This window comes from Saimiri boliviensis, chromosome 14 (assembly GCF_048565385.1).
Source record: "Saimiri boliviensis isolate mSaiBol1 chromosome 14, mSaiBol1.pri, whole genome shotgun sequence".
In the NCBI taxonomy this organism is placed as follows: domain Eukaryota; kingdom Metazoa; phylum Chordata; class Mammalia; order Primates; family Cebidae; genus Saimiri; species Saimiri boliviensis.
The window spans coordinates 48,748,316-48,768,934 of record NC_133462.1 but is presented as its reverse complement, the minus strand read 5'-3'; the positions used below and the strand labels follow the sequence as shown (position 1 = coordinate 48,768,934).

The 20,619-nt window shown below is 41.0% G+C and overlaps 3 protein-coding genes across 4 annotated transcripts in view; all 3 read left to right on the top strand.

Moving 5' to 3' along the window:
- The first annotated feature begins 577 nt into the window (after positions 1-577).
- On the top strand, positions 578-19,851 carry ZBED6 (zinc finger BED-type containing 6). 2 transcript variants are annotated; one of them, XM_074384995.1, is made up of 3 exons: positions 578-5,741; positions 7,064-7,123; positions 19,673-19,851. In XM_074384995.1, the coding sequence occupies exon 1, from the start codon at positions 1,609-1,611 to the stop codon at positions 4,543-4,545; it is 2,937 nt and encodes a 978-aa protein (XP_074241096.1). In that variant the 5' UTR covers positions 578-1,608; the 3' UTR covers positions 4,546-5,741; positions 7,064-7,123; positions 19,673-19,851. The 2 variants fall into 2 exon arrangements, with proteins under 2 accessions (XP_074241096.1, XP_074241095.1); XM_074384994.1 differs by having other exon boundaries at positions 6,700-7,123.
- Positions 6,214-19,851, top strand: LOC141581060 (uncharacterized). Its single transcript, XM_074384997.1, has 2 exons — positions 6,214-7,123; positions 19,673-19,851. Exon 1 carries the CDS (start codon positions 6,214-6,216, stop codon positions 6,310-6,312), a length of 99 nt encoding a protein of 32 aa, XP_074241098.1. The 3' UTR covers positions 6,313-7,123; positions 19,673-19,851.
- Positions 19,782-20,619, top strand: part of ZC3H11A (zinc finger CCCH-type containing 11A) — a 40,045-nt gene continuing 39,207 nt past the window's right edge. The window contains exon 1 of the mRNA XM_074384996.1: positions 19,782-19,871. Coding sequence (XP_074241097.1) covers positions 19,818-19,871 — 54 coding nt within the window. The 5' untranslated portion in view covers positions 19,782-19,817. The remainder of the gene's footprint in view (positions 19,872-20,619) is intronic.

Here is a 20,619-nt window from a genome sequence, read left to right as displayed (position 1 = left end):
GAGCGGATCCTTCAGCCTCGCCGTAACGACCCCTCCCCCCACCTCCCGGCCGCGGCCCTCGCCGGGGCGGGCTGGGAGCCCCAGTCTCCCGCTCCCTCTTCCCACCCTCCCCGCCTCCACCCCCCTTCACCCCACCCCCACGGCGCCTGCTCCTTTCCCAGCCAGCCTTCCTCCCCTCCCCCACATCCGGTGTTGCTCATCTGGGGGAGCCCGGAGGAGCCCCCGAAAGCCGACCGTTCCCCCGAATCCCGGAGAGAGAACTGACACTAGATTGCTTTCTTCCGGGCAACAGTTTCTCTAGTTCGGCGGACCCTCACTGCCTACATCCGACCGGGTGCCGGGCGCTGAATTCACCAACTCTCATTCCTCTCCAGGGTCCCACTACTTTGGAGCTTGTCTCAAACTCCACATACAGAAAGCCACGACCTTATTCCGGTGTCCTACACCCATTCCCCACCCTCACTCTACCCCCACCCCCGGCCCTCAGCGTCGGAGTCAAGAGCAACAGGGACACTTCGGTTCTCCTTGTAGGATTGGTGAAACCGTAATGAAGAACACCCCCTAAACTCCCATAATCGGTGCGGATTCCTATGGGGAAGGCCTATATGGTTGACATCTTCCAGGCCTTGGTTCTGGACCTTGAGAAGGAGGCTGTGGAACTAGAGATAGCGATGCTTTTTAGGGCAAATGTATGTAGGTATTGGGGGAAGGGGAGGGATCAATCGAAAAGAAATGGAAGTGGTTTAAAGTTTATATTTCACTTTCTGCTGTCCGTATAGCGTCCAACTTGTGAGTTACTTACAGGCTGTAAAAGCTTCTCCAGTCTAAAAATATCTGAAAACGAAACTTGGATTAACTCTTGATACACACAGCACTTTGAAAATGCAGCATTTAATCTTGTTTTAAAATTTTATTCTCAAAGCATTTTTTTCCCAGCCACTCACATTTTAAAACGTTGTGTTAACCTTTAGTTAGAATTGAAAGGGCTCAACTAGCATTTGCTGTGACCAGTATGCGGAGTCTGTGTTAGCTTTCCAGAATTGACTTTTTGGGTTGTATTGGCAAATCACAGTCTTAAATGATGAATGTTGAATGGTGCACTATGTTTTTGTTTAAATGAAATTTTCTGAAAATAGTTAATTTCAGAATTCAGGGAAATTGATGTCGCTATCATGAGGCATCATAAAAATATATATTTTAAAAGTTGAAGGCATTTCAAGCAGATACAGTTTTTGATGAAGCAGAAAGAACATGGATCTGAGATTTGGAAGACCTGGCTTCTAGCTGCTGCTAACCAACTCTGTGACTCTGGGAAAAGGGGACTCAGTTCACTTCTGTAACATGAGAACACTGGACTATTTGAATTCAGAACTTAGAAAATTGGAAGGGACTTTAAAGCACTCTAAGAAAGAGTTTGGGAAATGTTCTCCATTGCTGTCACTTTTCCTCCAAAAATAACCTGGCTTGGAAGTTATTGGTCCAATGGGAATTTGATTCCCCGTAGAAATTGGAGAAAAGGTAATGCAAGGAGAGAAGAACAGCTGTGTTTCTGCTTGAGTAATAAATCCACTAACAGATTCTGGTACGAATTGTGGAGACATAAAGAGAATGAGTGTATGTACTTTAAGTGTACCAGTTTCCTCACACTCTCCTGGCAGAAGATGCAGCACTTTTAGTGGTTCTGGGATTCTCGGATGTGTTCCTATTAATTCTAACACAGATGAAGATGTGGTAGAGGAAAAGATGGTAGCAGAAGGAGTGAATAAAGAGGCAAAACAGCCTGCTAAAAAGAAAAGAAAGAAGGGTTTGCGAATTAAGGGGAAAAGGCGTCGGAAAAAACTGATTCTTGCCAAAAAGTTTAGTAAGGATTTGGGATCTGGGAGGCCTGTTGCAGATGCCCCGACTTTGTTAGCTTCCAATGACTCTGAGCAGGATGAAGAAAGTCTTTTTGAGAGCAATATAGAAAAACAGATCTATCTACCTAGTACTAGAGCCAAGACCTCCATTGTGTGGCACTTCTTTCATGTTGACCCCCAGTACACCTGGCGGGCTATTTGTAACCTCTGTGAGAAAAGTGTCAGCAGGGGTAAACCAGGTAGCCATCTTGGTACATCTACTCTTCAGCGACATCTGCAAGCAAGGCATTCACCTCATTGGACCAGGGCCAACAAGTTTGGCGTCACTAGTGGAGAGGAGGACTTTACCTTGGATGTGTCTTTATCTCCCTCTTCTGGAAGCAATGGAAGCTTTGAATATATTCCTACTGATCCATTAGAAGACAACAGAATGGGGAAGAAACGTGATAAGTCAGCATCTGATGCCCTAAGGGCAGAAAGAGGGAGATTCCTTATCAAAAGTAACATTGTCAAGCATGCTTTAATTCCTGGAACTAGAGCCAAGACATCTGCAGTTTGGAATTTTTTTTATACTGATCCTCAGCACATCTCAAGAGCTGTGTGTAATATATGTAAAAGAAGTGTGAGCCGGGGTAGACCGGGGTCCCACTTAGGGACTTCAACACTTCAGCGACACCTGCAAGCCACACATCCTATCCATTGGGCTGTTGCCAACAAAGACAGTGGTGCTGTTGCAGATGCACTAGATGAAGCTGAGACCGACAGAAGTGATCTCTTGAGTGATACCTTGCATGGAGAAAAGTCTACAGGCAGCCAAGATTTAACAGCTGAGGACCTTAGTGACTCTGATTCAGATGAACCTCCTTTGTTAGAGGTTGAAAATAGATCCGAAAGTCCTATTCCTGTTGCAGAGCAAGGCACTCTGATGCATGCGCAGGAGAGAGAAACAACACGTTGTGGAAATCCAGTCTCAAGTCAAATAAGTCAGGCAATTATCCAGATGATTGTGGAGGATATGCATCCTTACAACTACTTCTCAACCCCAGCCTTTCAGAGGTTCATGCAGATTGTGGCCCCTGATTATAGGTTGCCATCAGAGACTTACTTTTTCACTAAGGCTGTACCTCAGTTATATGATTGTGTCAGAGAAAAAATTTTCCTGACTTTAGAGAATGTTCAAAGCCAAAAGATCCACCTGACTGTTGACATATGGACCCACGACCCATCCACTGACTATTTTATTGTGACTGTACACTGGGTCTCTTTGGAAACTTCATCGTTTCTCAATAATGGCAGGATTCCCAATTTTAGAAAGTGGGCAGTGCTTTGTGTTACAGGTTTGGCTAAAGACTGTTTGATAACCAATATTTTACAAGAATTAAATGACCAGATTGGTCTGTGGCTTTCTCCAAATTTCCTTATCCCTAGCTTAATTGTTTCTGACAATTCCTCTAATGTGGTACATGCAGTCAAAGATGGTGGTTTTACCCATGTGCCATGCTTCCTGCATTGTTTAAATGTGGTCATTCAGGACTTTTTTTGTGAGCACAAAAGCATTGAGAATATGTTAGTGGCTGCTAGGAAAACCTGCCATCATTTTAGTCATTCGGTCAAGGCCCGTCAGATACTGCAAGAGTTTCAAAATGATCACCAACTTCCCTGGAAGAATTTGAAGCAGGATGAAACTGGCCATTGGATTTCTACCTTTTATATGTTAAAATGGCTATTGGAGCATTGCTACTCAGTTCACCATAGTCTTGGTAGAGCCAGTGGAGTTGTGCTCACCTCCCTTCAGTGGACTCTAATGACTTATGTTTGTGATATTCTTAAGCCATTTGAGGAGGCTACCCAGAAAGTGAGTGTGAAGACCGCAGGATTGAATCAGGTGCTACCCCTAATCCATCATCTTCTCCTTTCCCTGCAGAAACTCAGAGAAGATTTTCAAGTCAGAGGTATTACTCAGGCCCTCAATCTGGTGGATAGTTTATCTCTGAAACTTGAAACGGATACCCTTCTAAGTGCCATGCTTAAGTCCAAGCCCTGTATCTTGGCTACTTTGTTAGATCCTTGCTTTAAGAACAGTTTGGAAGACTTTTTTCCTCAAGGTGCTGACTTAGAAACTTATAAGCAGATCCTTGCAGAAGAGGTTTGTAATTATATGGAATCTTCACCAGAGATCTGCCAAATTCCAACTTCAGAAGCTTCTTGTCCCTCAGTTACAGTAGGAGCTGATTCATTTACCTCATCTCTAAAAGAAGGCACCTCCAATTCAGGTTCCGTTGATAGCTCAACTGTAGACAATGTTGCCCTTGGAAGCAAAAGCTTCATGTTCCCTTCTGCTATAGCAGTTGTGGATGAGTACTTCAAAGAGAAGTATTCAGAGCTCTCAGAAGGTGATGACCCTTTAATTTACTGGCAGAGGAAGATAAGCATATGGCCGGCTTTGACCCAGGTTGCCATCCAGTATCTAAGTTGCCCCATGTGTAGTTGGCAATCTGAATGTATCTTTACTAAAAATAGCCACTTTCATCCAAAACAGATCATGAGTCTGGACTTTGACAATATAGAACAGCTGATGTTTCTGAAAATGAACTTGAAAAATGTTAACTACGATTATTCTACATTGGTTCTGAGCTGGGATCCTGAGAATGAAGTTGTTCAAAATAGTGAAAAAGAAATACTACCTTAATTTCTTTTTCTCCATTTAAAATGGGCAACTTTTTGCTGTGTTACTGTATCTTAATAGCTATAGTTGTTAAATATAATCATTTCTGTTTATAAGCAAACACATCTGGGGAAACCTGAAATCACAGAAGGGCTGAAAATTCCTCAGAGGCAATATAATTTTGATAAAATGAAGATTAAACTTAAAAGATTTCATAGCTATAACTCAATGTCGCTAGCACTTGAAAATTTTGCTCATACCAATGAAAGAGAGAAGATTTTTTAGTTTAAGAAAATATAGTGCAGCATTGAAAGGCCTTAGGCCTTCTGCCTGGTAGATTGAGCTAGTAATTGGTTTTAAGTAAAGTTTCCCCCACCATGGGAAATTTTATTGCTCTGAAATCAGTGAAATGAGAAAAAAAGTACACTAAGCTGGCATTCCTCCTGCCCCTGTTTTTGTTTCCTTAAAAACCCTGATTCTTAATTACAACTTGGCAAAAAGAAAACCCATGAAATTGTTTTATATTTGGAAATTTCTAATTGCTCCTCATACTGGTCAGCTTTATAATTTCAAATTGTTGAGTGTGATAGTGTTACCCTTTATATTTAGAATTGGATCTTATATAAAAGGGAAATATTAGAAAACAATGAGGAAAATATACATTTAGTCTTTGAAATGCCTGTTTTAAACCTTTATAAAGTAATATAAAAATAACAAAGTTTGTGTAGGTACTTTAAAATAATTTATGGGTAAAAACATACTAAAACATTTGCAAGAATTGGAAAGGATTGAACGGGAATTGTAATGAAAGCGCTTTGAACAGACTTGGAAAAATCCAGTAGATATTTCCCAAAGATCGTTTCTGTAATTTTAGGTAATCTTTTTAAAAACATACTTAATGACCCATAATACTGTATTAACTGTGCAATTGTTTTGGCCATTGAATTCTCAATGAAAACTAGCAGTCAATATTTTTATGTGTTAGGAATCATTGGTGAGATGAGTGAATTGATCTCATTATCTTTAAAATCCCTTTCTACTCTGAAAGTATGTTTCTGTGATTGAGTAGGGAGGCCAGAAAATGATGACTTTTAGTAAAAGTCTATTAAAAGTTTCAGACTGAATAACTAATGTAAGATCCCAATTTTTCCTTTTTTTCATTTTAGATTTGGGGATATTCCCTGCCCAAAAAATTCGTGGAAAATTGACTAGTATTAAGTGTGAGTAAAAGGTGTCCACTTTTTTTTAAGTTTTGATTTTAGTTTTGTCTTGGATAGTATTTGGCAAGATTTAGCCTAGAAATTATGTAGTATTTATTACATAAGAATCAAAATTGCTTGTTACTGGGCTGGTTCAGAGTTTAGAACTCATTTCTATGTATCAAAATAGGATTTTTTGTTTTTGATTTTTTGGTTTTTTTTTTTTTTTTTAATTCTTAAATGGTAAATATGCCATTGTGAAATGAAATCTCAACTCCGAAAGTTTACCCTTTTACTAACTGGAGTACATGTATAATTATAAAGTCTTTAGCTGTAGCCATTAGTAGAAAAGAATTTGGACTTAGGCTGTATAAGCAAGCCTTTCCAGGGCGAATATTTAATGGCAAACCAGTGACACTGGTGTTGATATAAAATAAGAAAAAAATTTTCCCTTAGATAAAGCTTTCTGTGTTTTGACAGTGCCAATTTTAGAATGGCTATAATGCTGCTCTGCCTTCTACAGCTTGCTGCACCACTCTGTAGTTACTCTATTACCATACGTTTCTATCTTTTTTGGTTAAACACTCCATGATGATGATGATGATGATGATGTATATACATACATCCATATTATACATATTGATAATATGTGTAAGGATTTACCTTCGTCTTTATTTTGTGGGCTGGGAAAAATTTAGTGTAACAATAACTTCATGACACTTTGGTATAAGAGTAAGTTCTTTATTTTTATAATGAACCCAAATCTAAAGTCTTTTATAGTGTATTTTAAAAGGGGAAACTTATCCAAATGTTTTATTTCTACACATTTGTGTATATGTGTGTGTGTGTGTGTGTGTATAAGCCAGTTAGTATATATCTCTATGTATATTTACATAAAACACTATATTTTTACATACAAGTATGCTTTTATTATACAGATAATAAAGATGGGGGAAGGTTTCTGTTTTTTTCTTAATAGGTGAAGAAATCTTGAAGACCAGAGATTGGATCTTACTGAATTTTGGTGGTTTTTTTTTTTTTTTTTTTAATTGTTCAGCTATGGAAGATGGATTTTCTTTTTTCATAATCCTTTGATTCTCAAGTTCATCCTTAAATGAACTCTTTTTTTGTTTTTTGTTTTTGAGGAGATAGCTAACCTTAGCTGTCTCCAGTCTGACAAAGGTTATTTGAATGGACTTAATCTTCCAGTAGTTGGGAGATATTTTAAAAACACATGCTGTGTTTGAATTGTGGCTGAGAGGTTTTCTTGGCAATGTGAGGAGGAAAATTTTTTCTGCCTCATTATTATTAATTCATGGATTGAGTGTTGGTTCGACCTACAGGCGTAATAGATTGGAACTCAATGAAGACACAGACGTTCCTGTTGAGAGCAACCAGCTAATGTAAGTAGGGAAGCAGGCATTTTTCTTATGAAGGGAGTGAACATTATTGTCATTTAAGGGATAATTTTCATGGATCAGTAAGAACTTAAAAGGGCATTGTCTAGACATTTTTGCTTTTACGTAATAGTTTATAAACTTTTAGTTTTGGGATGGAAACACATCTTTTCTTCCTTTCCTTTCCTTTCTTTTCCTTCCTCCCCACCCCTTCTTTCTTATCCACCAGGCTGGAGTGCAATGGTGCAATCTTGGCTTACTGCAAGCTCTTTCTCCTCAAGTGATTCTCCTGCCTCAGCCTCCCGAGTAGCTGATATTACACATATGCACCACCACGCCTGGCTAATTTTTGTATTATTAGTAGAGAGAGTTTCACCCTGTTGGCCAGGCTGGTCTGGAACTCCTGACCTAAGGTGATCCACCTGCCTCGGCCTCCCAAAGTGCTAGGATTACAGGCATGAGCCACTGTGCCTGGCCCATAGTTTTTCTTTGTTTTGATAATATATGTACATTGTAAAAAAGGTGAAAACAATATAGCCAAACTTAAACCCTCCTGTAATTTCATCTCCTTGGAGAAAAGCACTGGATTATTTTGTTTTGTTTTGAAACAGAGTCTTATGCTCTGTCACCCAGGCTGGAGTGCAGTGGCATGATCATAGCTCACTGCAACATCAAACTCCAGGGCTCAAGATATTCTACTGCCAAAACCTCCTGAGTAGCTGGGACTACAGGCGCGCACCACTGTACCTAGCTACTTTTTTAAACTTTTTGTAGAGATGGGGTCTTCCTGTGTTGCCCAGGCTGGTCTCAAACTCCTCTGAGTTCAGGCAGTCTTCCTGCCTCTGCCAACCAAAGTGTTGGGATTACAGGCATGAGCCACCATGCTTGGCCTCCCATTCCTTTTTAAATAATGACTCTAGATGATTTTATAATCAAGTTCCAGTAATAAACTCATTGGGATTTTGACTTGAATTACATTCAATATGTGCATTATTTTGGGGAGAAGTAACTTATTTAATCCTCTGTTCCATTTATTCATCATCCAGGTCTTGTGTGCCTTAATAGTTTCATAGTTTTCTGGTTTTATTTTTAATTTAATGTGGATCTTGCATACTTCTTCATTTTCTTCCTGCATGTATTTTGTGTGTGTGTGTGTGTGTGTGTGTGTGTGCGCGTGTGTGTGTGTGTGTGTGTGTGAGTGAATGATACTCTGCCATCATCTGAATAATTGCTGCTGGCATGAAGGAAATTTACTACTTCTTGTAGATTTTATATTTTTATTATTTTCAATTTGTTTTAACTGATTTTCTTTTTCCTTTTTTTGAGATGGAGTTTCACTCTTGTTGCCCAGGCTGGAGTGCAGTGGTGCAATCTCAGCTCACTGCAACCTCTGCCTCCTGGGTCTAAGTGACACTCCTGTCTCAGCCTCCTGGGTCTAAGTGACACTCCTGTCTCAGCCTCCTGAATAGCTGGGATTACAGTCATGTGCCACCATGCCTGGCTAATTTCGTATTTTTAGTAGAGATGGAGTTTCATCGTATTGGTCGGGCTTGTCTCAAACTCCTGACCTCAAGTGATCTGCCTGCCTCAGCCTCCCAGAGTACTGGGATTACAGACGTGAGCCACTGTGCCTGACCTGTCTCATCTTTTTAAATATATGCTTGTAATTTACACCTTTTTTTCTTTTGAAAAAATTGAGTGAATGTTCTATTCATTAAATATCAAGAAATATTCATTATTGATTATAAGATGTGGTATTGAGGAAACCACAGAATCAAAATATGATATAATAGAGATTTTTTTTTTATTTTTTGAGATGGAGTCTCGCTCTGTCACCCAGGCTAGAAGTGCAGTGGCACGATCTTGGCTCACTGCAACCTCTGCCTTCTGGATTCAAGTGATTCTCCTGCCTCAGCCTCCTGAGTAGCTGGGATTGCAGGCATGTGCCACCACACCCAGCTAATTTTATATTTTTTAGTAGAGATGGGGTGTCTCCATGTTGGTCAGGCTGGTGTCAATCTCCTGACCATGATCCACCCACCTCAGCCTCCCAAAGTGCTGGATTACAGGCATGTGCCCAGCTTCTTTTCTTCACGTTTTTTTTTTTTTTTGAGACGGAGTTTCACTCTTGTTACCCAGGCTGGAGTGCAGTGGCGCAGTCTCGGCTCACCGCAACCTCTGGGTTCAAGCAATTCTCCTGCCTCAGCCTCCTGAGAATCTGGGATTACAGGCACGCGCCACCATGCCCAGCTAATTTTTGTATTTTTAGTAGAGACGGAGTTTCTCTATGTTGACCAGTATAGTCTCCATCTCTTGACCTCATGATCCACCCATCTCAGCCTTCCAAAGTGCTGGGATTATAGGCATGAGCCATCGTGCCCGGCCTTTTCTTCACTTTTTAACCATTTTTTCTTTTTTGAAATCTTTCAGAAGTTACGACAGGATTTTTTTCTGTTCTTTACCCCTTTCACGCGATTAAATGTAATGAGTTTCCTAATGTTAACTCATTCCTAGTTCTAAAATAAACCTTTTTGATTATGTAGTGTTTTATTTATTTACTTATTTATTTTTTGAGATGGGGTCTCACTCTCTCACCCAGACTGTAGTGCAGTGGCGTGATCTTGGCTCACTGCAACCTCTGCCTCCCAGGTTCAAGCAGTTTTCCTGCCTCACCCTCCCAAGTAGCTGGGGCTACAGGCACATGCCGTCACACCCAGCTAATTTTTATATTTTTAGTAGAGACATGGTTTCATTATGTTGGCCAGACTGGTCTTGAACTCCTGACCTTGTAATCCGCTCACCCTGGCCTCCCAAAGTGCTGTGATTACAGGCGTGAGCTGTCGCACCTTTTTATTTATTTTTAATTTTTATTTAGAGATGGGGTCTCACTGTGTTGCCCAGGCTGCTCTCAAACTCCTTGCCTCAGGTTAGTAATCCTTCCAAAGCTCTGGAATTACAAGCATGAGCTACCATACCTGACTGTGTTACTCTTTTAATATATAGCTGGTTCAATTTGCTAATGCTTAATTTAGGATTTTTTTTTTTATCTGTATCGTAAGTCAGGTGTCCAAAGCAGTTGTTTTAAACATTTTTAAAATATTTATTTATTTATTTAGAGAGAGTGTCTTGCTCTGTTACCCAGGCTGGAATACAGTGATATGATCAAAACTCAGTGTAGCCTCAATTATTCCTGGACTCAAGTCTTCTTCTAGCCTCATCCCCCTGAGTAGCTGGGATTACAAATGTGACTCACTATGCCTGGCTATTGGTAAAAATATTATGACTATTTTTTGAGTTTGTAATATACGTGGCACAAAGTTTTGTTTTGCCTTGTTTTTTTTTTTTTTTTTTTTTTTTTTTTTAAGAGAGAGAGTCTCACTCTGCCTCCCAGGCTGGAGTGCAATGATGTGGTCATAGCTCACTGCAATCTCAAACTCCTAGGCTCAAGTGATTCTTCCAGCACAGCCTCCCGAGTAGCTAGGACCACAGATGCATGGACCATGCCCAGCTAATTTTTTTTTTTAATCTCTTTTTTAGGAGGGAGGCATGGTCTCACTATGTTGTCCAGGCTTATTTATTTATTTATTTATTTGAAAGTGGGTTTTGCTGTTGCCCAGATCAGAGTGCAGTGGTGTAGTCACGGCTCACTGCAGCCTCAGCTTCTTGGGCTCAAGCAATCCTTCTGCCTCAGCCTCCCGCTCCTTTACTCCTTTACTGGAAATAAAGGCATGTGCCACCATACCCGGCTAATTATTTAAATTATTGTAGAGACGGGGGTCTCACTATGTTACCCATGCTGGTATCGAATTCCTGGGCTCAAGCAATCCTGCCTTGGCCTCCCAAAGTGCTGGGATTACAGGTGGCTCACATGTCTGGCTTGTTTTGTTCTTTTTCCACTTTTTTTTTTTTTTTTTTTTTGAGACAGAGTTTTGCTCTTGTTGCCCAGGTGGGAGTACAATGGCGCGATCTCGGCTCACTGCAGCCTTTGCCTCCCGGGTTCAAGAGATTTTCCTGCCTCAGCCTTCCGAGTAGCTGGGATTACAGGCATGCGCCACCATGCCCAGCTAATTTTTTGTATTTTTAGTAGAGATGGGGTTTCTCCATATTGATCAGGCTGGTCTCAGACTCCTGACCTCAGGTGATTCACCCACCTCAGCATCCCAAAGTGCTGGGATTACAAGTATAGCCACTGCACCTGGCCTTTTTTTCTACTTTTATTGAGTGTTTTTTTGTAAATTCTTTTTCTGAAGTTAGAATACTACTTTGAATATTTTTCAAAAGTACAAGTATATAGGCAGTGTACTTTTTGAGAATTTTTGTGTCTAAAAACTTCTAAATTCTGAGCTATCCATGAACTGTATTTCGAAATTCTAAATCTAAGGTCATAATCTTTAAATTCTGGATGAATAGCATTTTGTCTTTTGCCATTTAGAGTTTCAGATGAAAAGTCTAATAATGTCAGGTGTGATTTTTCTTTCCTTTGTTGTCAGTCCTATTTTTCCTGGAAGTTTGTGTATTTTGTTTTTAACCATTGGTATTCAAAAATTTCACCATGTCTGTATATAATAGAGGTGCCTTCCCCCCCCCCCCCCGAGACGGAGTTTCACTCTTGTTATCCAGGCTGGAGTGCAATGGCGTGATCTCGGCTCACCGCAACCTCCATCTCCTGGGTTCAAGTAATTCTCCTGCCTCAGCCTCCCGAGTAGCTGGGACTACAGGCGTGCACCACCATGCCCGGCTAATTTTTGTATTTTTAGTAGAGACGGGGTTTCACCATGTTGACCAGGATGGTCTCGATCTCTCGACCTCGTGATCCACCCGCCTCGGCCTCCCAAAGTGCTGGGATTACAGGCTTGAGCCACCGCGCCCGGCTGTAGAGATGCCTTTAAAGAAAAGTTCTACCTGGCATTTGATGAGCCCCTTTAAAGACTCGAGTTCATCAAGTTTAGGGAAATGTTCTTGTATTGTTCTTTCATAATCTCTACAAATTCCATTCCTTTTTAGAATTTCTATTTATAGAAATTGAGTTTTGTGGAATTATTTTCATTTCATATACAATTTCCCTCGTAGTTACATATGTTGGCATTTTTGCTTTGGATTCTTGGAGATATCCTGTCAGTGATAGCTTGTAATTCAGTTGATATGTTTTTCATTGGTGTTTATTCTGCTCTTTGCTCTACTGATAACCTGTTTTTGAGGGTAGGAGCTGGAAATTTGAGGGTTTTTTTCTTTTCTTTTTTAAGATGGTGTTGGTCAGGTGATCTGCCTGCCTTGGCATACAGAGTGATTGGATTGCAGGCATGAGCCACCACAGCCAGCCATTTTTTTTTTTTTTTTTTTTTTTTTTTGAGATGGCTCTTGTTCCCCAGGCTGGAATGCAGTGGTGTGATCTTGGCTCACTGCAACTCCTGCCTCCCGAGTTCAAGCGATTCTCCTGCCTCAGCCTCCTCAGTAGCTGGGATTACAGGCATGCACCACCACGTCTGCCTAATTCCTTCTTAGCTTTTGAGTCTGTGTTTGTTCTTGTTGCCCAGACTGGAGTGCAATGGCACGATCTTGGCTCACTGCAACCTCTACTTCCTGGGTTCAAGCAATTCTCCTGCTCAGTCTCCCAAGTAGCTAGGATTACAGGCCCATGCCACCGTGCCGGCTACTTTTGTATTTTTAGTAGAGATGGGATTTTTACCATGTTAGTCAGGCTGGTCTTGAGCTCTTAACCTCAGCCTCGGCCTCCCAAAATGCTTGGATTACAGTCATGGGCCATCACACCCAGCCCACGTTTTCTTATTTTTTAAGCTTTGTTTTCTTCCCACTCTTTTTCATAGTGTCATGTTATTTGTAGCAATGCTATATCCTTTAAAACTTGCTGAAAGCATGAAGATTTTAAAATAATGTCTCCTTTTTCCTACATTAACTTCTAGAATGTGGGTTGAGAAAGGTCCAATTATTTTTCTTGGCTTCATATTTTCAGTTGAAAAGTAACCAGATTGACCGGGTGTGGTGGCTCATACCTGTAATTCCAGCACTTTGGGAGGCTGAGACCAGTGGATCACTTGTGGTCAGGAGTTTGAGACCAAGCGGGCCGACATGGTGAAACTCTGTCTCTACTAAAAATACAAAAATTATTTTGAAACCACTTCAAATGCTAAAGGAGCAAAGAAAAAAGAAAAATAAAAAAAAAGAAAAGGGAAAAAAAAAATTAGCCAGCGTGGTGCCAGGCGCCTGCAATCCCAACTACTCGGGAGGCTGAGGCAGGAGAATCACTTGGAACCCAGGAGGTGGAGGTTGCACTGAGCCAAGATCGTGCCACTGTGCTTCAGCCTGGGCAACAGATTTTAGCCATTGTAAATTTTTTTGTTTTTTTGAGACAGAGTCTCACTCTGTTGCCCAGGCTGGAGTAGAGTGGCATGATTTCTACTCACTGCAGCCTCTACCCCGGGTTCAAATGATTCTCCTGTCTCAGCCTCCTGAGTAGCTGGCTTACAGGCATGTGCCACCACACCCAGCTAATTTTTGTATTTTTAGTAGAGACGGGGTCTCACCATGTTTGCCAAGCTGGTCTCAAACTCCTGACCTCAAATGATCCACCTGCCTCAGCCTCCCAAAGTGCTGGGATTACAGGTGTGAGCCACTGTTTTTGAATGGATTTTAGCCATTAGAAAAGGAATTCGCGGCTAGGCGTGGTGACTCATGCCTGCAATCCCAGCACTTTGGGAGGCCGAGGTAGGTGGATCACCTGAGGACAGAAGTTTGAGACCAGCCTGACCAACAATGGAGAAACCCCATCTCTACTAAAAATACAAAAAATTGGCCTGGTGTGATGGCACAATCCTGTAATCCCAGCTACTTGGGAAGATGAGATAGGATTATCACTTGAACCTGGGAGGCAGAGGTTGTGGTGAGCCGAGATTGTGCCATTGCACCCCAGTTTGGGCAACAAAAGTGAAATTCTATCTCGGAAAGAAAAAAAAAAGGAATTTACAATTCCTAATGATATATTTTGTTGGGCAAGGTTTCAGATGCTTATTTTCCATCTATATATCTTCTTTGGTGAGGTACTTGTTCAGATCTTTTGCTTTTTTGAATTGGGGGCTTTTGTCTTATTTCTGAATTTTGAGAGTTACATATTTTATTTATGAGACCTTATCAGTTACGTTTTGCAAAGATTTTCTCCCAGCCTGTGGCTTTTTCATTGTTTTGACAGAGCATTCATAGGGCAGAGCGTTTTAATTTTAATGAACTCCAATTTAATGGTTCCCCCCCACTTTTTTTTTGTTTTTTTTTGAGACGTAGTTTCGCTTTTATTGTTCAGGCTGGAGTGCAATGGCATGATCTCAGCTTACTGCAACCTTTACCTCCTGAGTTCAAGCAGTTCTGCCTCAGCCTCCCAAGTAGCTGGGATTACAGTCATGCGCCTCCACGCCTGGCTAAATTTTAATGGTTTTTATTGAAAACCAATTATTGGTTTTCTTTTATATTTAAGTTGTTACACATTTTATTTTTTGTGAAAAGTGTAAAGTCTGTATCTAGAATTTTTTTTTTTTTTTTTTTTTTTTTTTTTTTTTTGAGACGGAGTTTCGCTCTTGTTACCCAGGCTGGAGTGCAATGGCGCGATCTCGGCTTACCGCAACCTCCACCTCCCGGGTTCAGGCAATTCTCCTGCCTCAGCCTCCTAAGTAGCTGGGATTACAGGCATGCGCCACCATGTCCAGCTAGTTTTTTGTATTTTTAGTAGAGACGGGGTTTTACCATGTTGACCAGGATGGTCTCGATCTCTCAACCTTGTGATCCACCCGCCTCAGCCTCCCAAAGTGCTGGGATTACAGGCTTGAGCCACCGCGCCCGGCCTCTAGAATTGTTTTTTTGTATGTGGATATACAGTTGCTCCAGTAACATGTTGGAAAGATTATCCTTTGCTCCTTTGTCAAAGGTCATTTGACCATGCTTGTAATCTATATTAGTTTCTTAGGACTTCCGTAACAAAGTATCACAAATTAAGTGGCTACAGAAGTTACTGTCTCACAATTTTGAAGGTGAGATGTCTAAAAAGCATTCAGTAGGGCCATGCTCCCTCTGAATCCTGTAGAGGAATGATCCTTTCTTTTTTTTTTTTTTTTTTTTGAGACGGAGTTTCGCTCTTGTTACCCAGGCTGGAGTGCAATGGCGCGATCTCGGCTCACCGCAACCTCTACCTCCTGGGTTCAGGCAATTCTTCTGCCTCAGCCTCCTGAGTAGCTGGGATTACAGGCACGCGCCACCATGCCCAGCTAATGTTTTGTATTTTTAGTAGAGACGGGGTTTCACTATGTTGACCAGGATGGTCTCGATCTCTTGACCTCGTGATCCACCCGCCTCAGCCTCCCAAAGTGCTGGGCTTACAGGCTTGAGCCACCACGCCCGGTCGGAATGATCCTTTCTTACCCCTTCTGGCTTCTGGTGTTTGCTGGCAATCCTTAGCATTCCTTGGCTTGTGGATGCATCACTCCAGGCACATGGTCATCTTTTACTTGTATGTCTTCTCATCATGTTCCATCTGTACATGTCTGTCTCTTTCATTTTAAGCTGGCAGCATTTTTGCTAAGATGGTTGCCTGAATCTAGGAACATACCTAATTGCCAGCAAACTGTTGTCCACCCATACCTTTTTCTCTACACAGCATACATTCTTGTTTTTTTGCAATATGCATAGGCTGAGAATTTTCCGGATCTTGAAGTTCAGATTCTTTACCCCTTTTTGCTTAATAGTTCTTGTCTCAGTATATCCCTTTCCTTGCATTTCACTGTAAGCAGCAGAAAAAGACCAAGCTGTTCCTTTCACACTTTGCTTAGAAATCTCCTCGACTAAAACCCAAATTTATTGCTTTCAAATTCTGCTCTCTGCACAACAGAACACAATTCTAAGTTCTCTGCCACTTTATAAAAAGAATAACCTTCCTGGCTGGGTGTGGTGGCTCATACCTGTAATCCCAGCATTTTGGGAGTCCGAGGCGGGCAGATCACCTGAGATCAAGTGTTTGAGACCAGCCTGGCCAACATTGTGAAACCCTGTCTCTAGTAAAAATACAAAAATTAGCCATACATGGTGGTGCAAGCCTGTAATTGCAGCTACTTGGGAGTCTGAGGCAGGAGAATCACTTGAACCTGGTAGGCAGAGGTTGCAGTGAGCCGAGATCATGCCAATGCACTCCAGCCTGGGCGACGGAGCAAGACTCCATCTCAAAAAAAAAAAAAAAAAAAGAATAGGCCGGGCGCGGTGGCTCAAGCTTGTAATCCCAGCACTTTGGGAGGCCGAGGCAGGTGGATCACGAGGTCGAGAGATTGAGACCATCCTGGTCAACATGGTGAAACCCCGTCTCTACTAAAAATACAAAAAAATTAGCTGGGCATGGTGGCACGTGCCTGTAATCCCAGCTACTCAGGAGGCTGAGGCAGGAGAATTGCCTGAACCCAGGAGGCGGAGGTTGCAGTGAGCCGAGATTGCGCCATTGCACTCCAGCCTGGGTAACAAGAGCGAAACTCCGTCTCAAAAAAAAAAAAAAAAAAAAGAAAAAAAAAAGAATAAACTTTCCTCCAGTTTGCAATAACATGATCGTCATTTCTGACTGAGACCTCACCATAAATACCTTAAGTACCTTTAAACATTCATATGACTTAGCAGCAGTTTCTTCCATTCTTCCAGGCCTTTCCTATTAAGCACCTCAGAGCTCTTCCAGCCTCCACCCATAACCCAATACCAAAGTTACTTACATATTTTTAGATTTTTTTTTGGTTTATGTTTTTGTTTTTTTTTTACAGCAGCAGTCACTTTCTGGTATGAAACTCTGTAATGGCTGTATATTGTCACATTATGTGAATATACCATTATTTTTATTATTTACTATTTTTGAGACAGAGTCTTAACTGTTGCCCAGGCTGGAGTGCAGTGTGTAATCTCAGCTCACTCAGCAATTTCCATCTCCTGGGTTCAAGTAGTTTCCCTGCTGTAACCTCCCGAGTAGCTGGGACTACAAGTGTGTACCACCATAGTCAGCTAATTTTTGTATTTTTAGTTGAGATGGGGTTTCGTCCTGTTGCCCAGGCTGGTCTTGAACTCCTGACCTCAAGTGATCCACCAGCCTCCACCTCCCAAAGTACTGGGATTAGAAGTTAGCCGCTGTGCCTGGCCATATATCATAATTTTTAAAAGATAGTTGCCCTGGCTTGTGGCTCGTACCTGTAATCCCAGCACTTTGGGAGGCCGAGGCAGGTGGATCACCTGAGGTCAGGAGTTCGAGACCAGCCTGACCAAAATGGTGAAACTCAGTCTCTACTAAAAATACAATAATTAACCGGGCATGGTGGCAGATGCCTGTAATCCAAGCTACTTGTTAGACTGAGGCAGGAGAATTGCTTGAACCCAGGAGACAAAGGTTACAGTGAGCCGAGATCACACCATTGCACTGCAGCCTGGGCGACAGAGCGAGATTCTATCTTAAAAAAAAAAAAATCATCTTCACTTTTTGAACATTTAGGTTTCTATATGTTATTTCATCATTTTTTCCTTTTTTTTTTTTTTTTTTTTTTGAGACAGAATCTGTGTTGCCCAGGCTGGAGTGCAATGGCACAATCTCAGCTCACTGCAACCTCTGCCTCCTGGGTTCAGATGATTCTTATGCCTCAGCTCCCCCTTCTGAGATCACAGGTGTGCCCCACCACGCCCAGCTAATTTTTCTGTTTAGTTTTTTTTTTTGCCATGTTGGACAGGCTTGTTTTGAACTCCTGGACTCAAGTGATCTGCCTGCCTTGGCCTTCAAGAGTGCTGGGATTATAGGCATGAGCCACTGCACCCAGCCTGTTTTGTTAATAATACAAGATTGTGATAACACTTCTTGTGCATTGTTACCTTTAATACTTCTATCTTATAATAAATTCTAGAAATGGAATTGTTTGTCGAAGGGTATGTAAACTTTAAAGATGTGGGTACATGTTTAGTGTCAGACTCTTAGTCCTCATCTAGTTTGCTAACATCAAGGTGACTTTTCATCATGGTATGCCATTCTTGCATTAGGAATTATTAGTGGGAAATATGATTGAATTTGACTTAATTTCAAGTTGTAAATCCCTGTTTCTGAAACGATCTTCTGGTGTATAAGTTTGTGGAAAGCCCTTCCATATTCTCTTATGTGCTCTTGTTATATGCTGTAGCTTTTGTAGAAACTTGCTTGGACATTTTAGTGTGGGGACCAGGGTATGCCATGGACTAGGGGAGAAAATATTTGTTGTTGTTGTGGAATCACTATTTTGTGGAAAACCCTGAAGACTTAGTTTGCTTCTTGTTTGTAATTGGTGTACAGCTCTAGTCATCTTCATTAATGTAAGCTAGATCCATAGATATTTTCAGAAGTAATTGTTTCATCAGTTATTCTTATAGCTAAACAGGGTTTTCTCACCTAGTTAGGATTATATACTTTTGAAATAACAAAAATGCTTGTGAAAATATTTGAACTTTTTCATTTAGATGAAACATTCTACTTTATCAGATTTTGTTAGCAAGTATCTTGCGTTAATAATCTAAGTTCCATTAATAATCTAAAATGTAGAGTCATGAGACTCAAATTGATAGACAAATTCTCTCTCTCTCTCTCTCTCTCTCTCTCTCTCTCTCTCAATGTGGCTAGGCGAGATGGTTCACACCTGCTCCCAGCATTTTGGGAGGCCAAGGGAGGAGGATTGCTTGAGGCAGGAGTTCAAGACCAGACTGAACAACATAACAAGATCCTGTCTTTACAAAAAAAAAAATTTTTTTTTAAATGAGCTGTTCAGGGCCGGGCGTGGTGGCTCAAGCCTGTAATCCCAGCACTTTGGGAGGCCGAGGCGGGTGGATCACGAGGTCGAGAGATCGAGACCATCCTGGTCAACATGGTGAAACCCCATCTCTACTAAAAATACAAAAATTAGCTGGGCATGGTGGTGCACGCCTGTAGTCCCAGCTACTTGGGAGGCTGAGACAGGAGAATTGCTTGAACCCAGGAGATGGAGGTTGCGGTGAGCTGAGATCACGTCATTGCACTCCAGCCTGGGTAACAAGAGCAAAACTCCGTCTCAAAAAAAAAAAAAAAAAATGAGCTATTCATAGTGGGATGTGCCTAAAGTCCTAGCTACATGGGGGAGGCTGAGGTGAGAGAATCACTTGAGCCCAGACCATCAATGCTGCAGTGAGCTGTGATCACATCATTGCACTCCAGCCTGGGCAGCAGAGTGAGACACTGTCTCTAAAAATAATTAAAAATAAAATGTAGATGTTTAGTTAACAGTGCTTATTTAATTTACAATGCTGAAACCGTGTAAAAAGCATCATAGAGAATGTAAAAGAAAGAAGGGCATGGCCTTTCTAGCCAAAATTTTACATTGTAGATGGGAAAGTATAGTATTCACAATCAGTGTGTTTACAAGGCTCTGTATAAGCAAGTTAGTATTAATAAAAGTTGATTTTAACAGTATGATCTCATTAGCCATGGTGATTTGAAGGAGGAATAATTTACCTGAAATATTTTAATTCATTGTGTCCTCACTTTAGGATTACAGTTGAAAGACAATTTCTGTGATTGAGTTGTCATTTGGAAGATTAAACCCATTTCACGAGGACTTGGAGCCTGGTCTTTGCTTTGAGGAAGCAGTGGCTTGTTACCAAAAGCCACTTCTGATCTAAGACTCTACCCGGCATGCCTAATCAAGGAGAAGACTGCTATTTTTTTTTCTATTCTACATGTACCAAAGTAAGAATTGACATCTTTAAATCACTCCTTTCTACAACTTAACTTAATAGAATTGGATAATATTTTCCCAACATTTTAAGTTGTTTTTATTATATATTTTGTTGCCCAAGTGTTTATTATTGGCTGTCAGTTTTTAAATAAATAATAATGTATTTAGAAGAATTCATTGTTTTTTTCTCTTCATTTTATATATAACTAATTTTTCCATGTTCTACAAAAGTGAAAAGATATGTGACATGTAGGCATCATTCAGTGCTTGGAATTAATCTGTTCAGGGTGCCTGTGGAAATGGGGGCACTTTGACCTATGCCTTACGAACTTTGCTTTTATATACTTTGTATTAAATGAGTGAGTGGATTGTATTGTACTTCCACAAACTGTCATGGGTTGAATTTGACTTCTTTCTTTTCCCAGATTTCCTGCTGAGTACTAAGAATATGGAGCCATCGTTCTAAATAGCTTTTGCGTTTTTTTTTTTTGCTTTATCTTTGTCAGAAATTCTGTTTTTCTGCTTGATTCTTTTGCAGCTCTATTTGCATATGCCTACTGCTTTCTGTAATTTTATGTTGTTAGAAAAACTTGCTCTTCAGTCATCTTGATATTGTGGGTTTTTTTTGTTTTTTTTTTTTTCCTTTGAGACAACGTCTTGGTCTGTCTCCCAGGCTGGAGTGCAGTGATGCAATCTCGGCTTACTGCAGCCTCCGCTTCCAAGTTCAAGTGATTCTCCTGTCTCAATCTCCTGGATAGC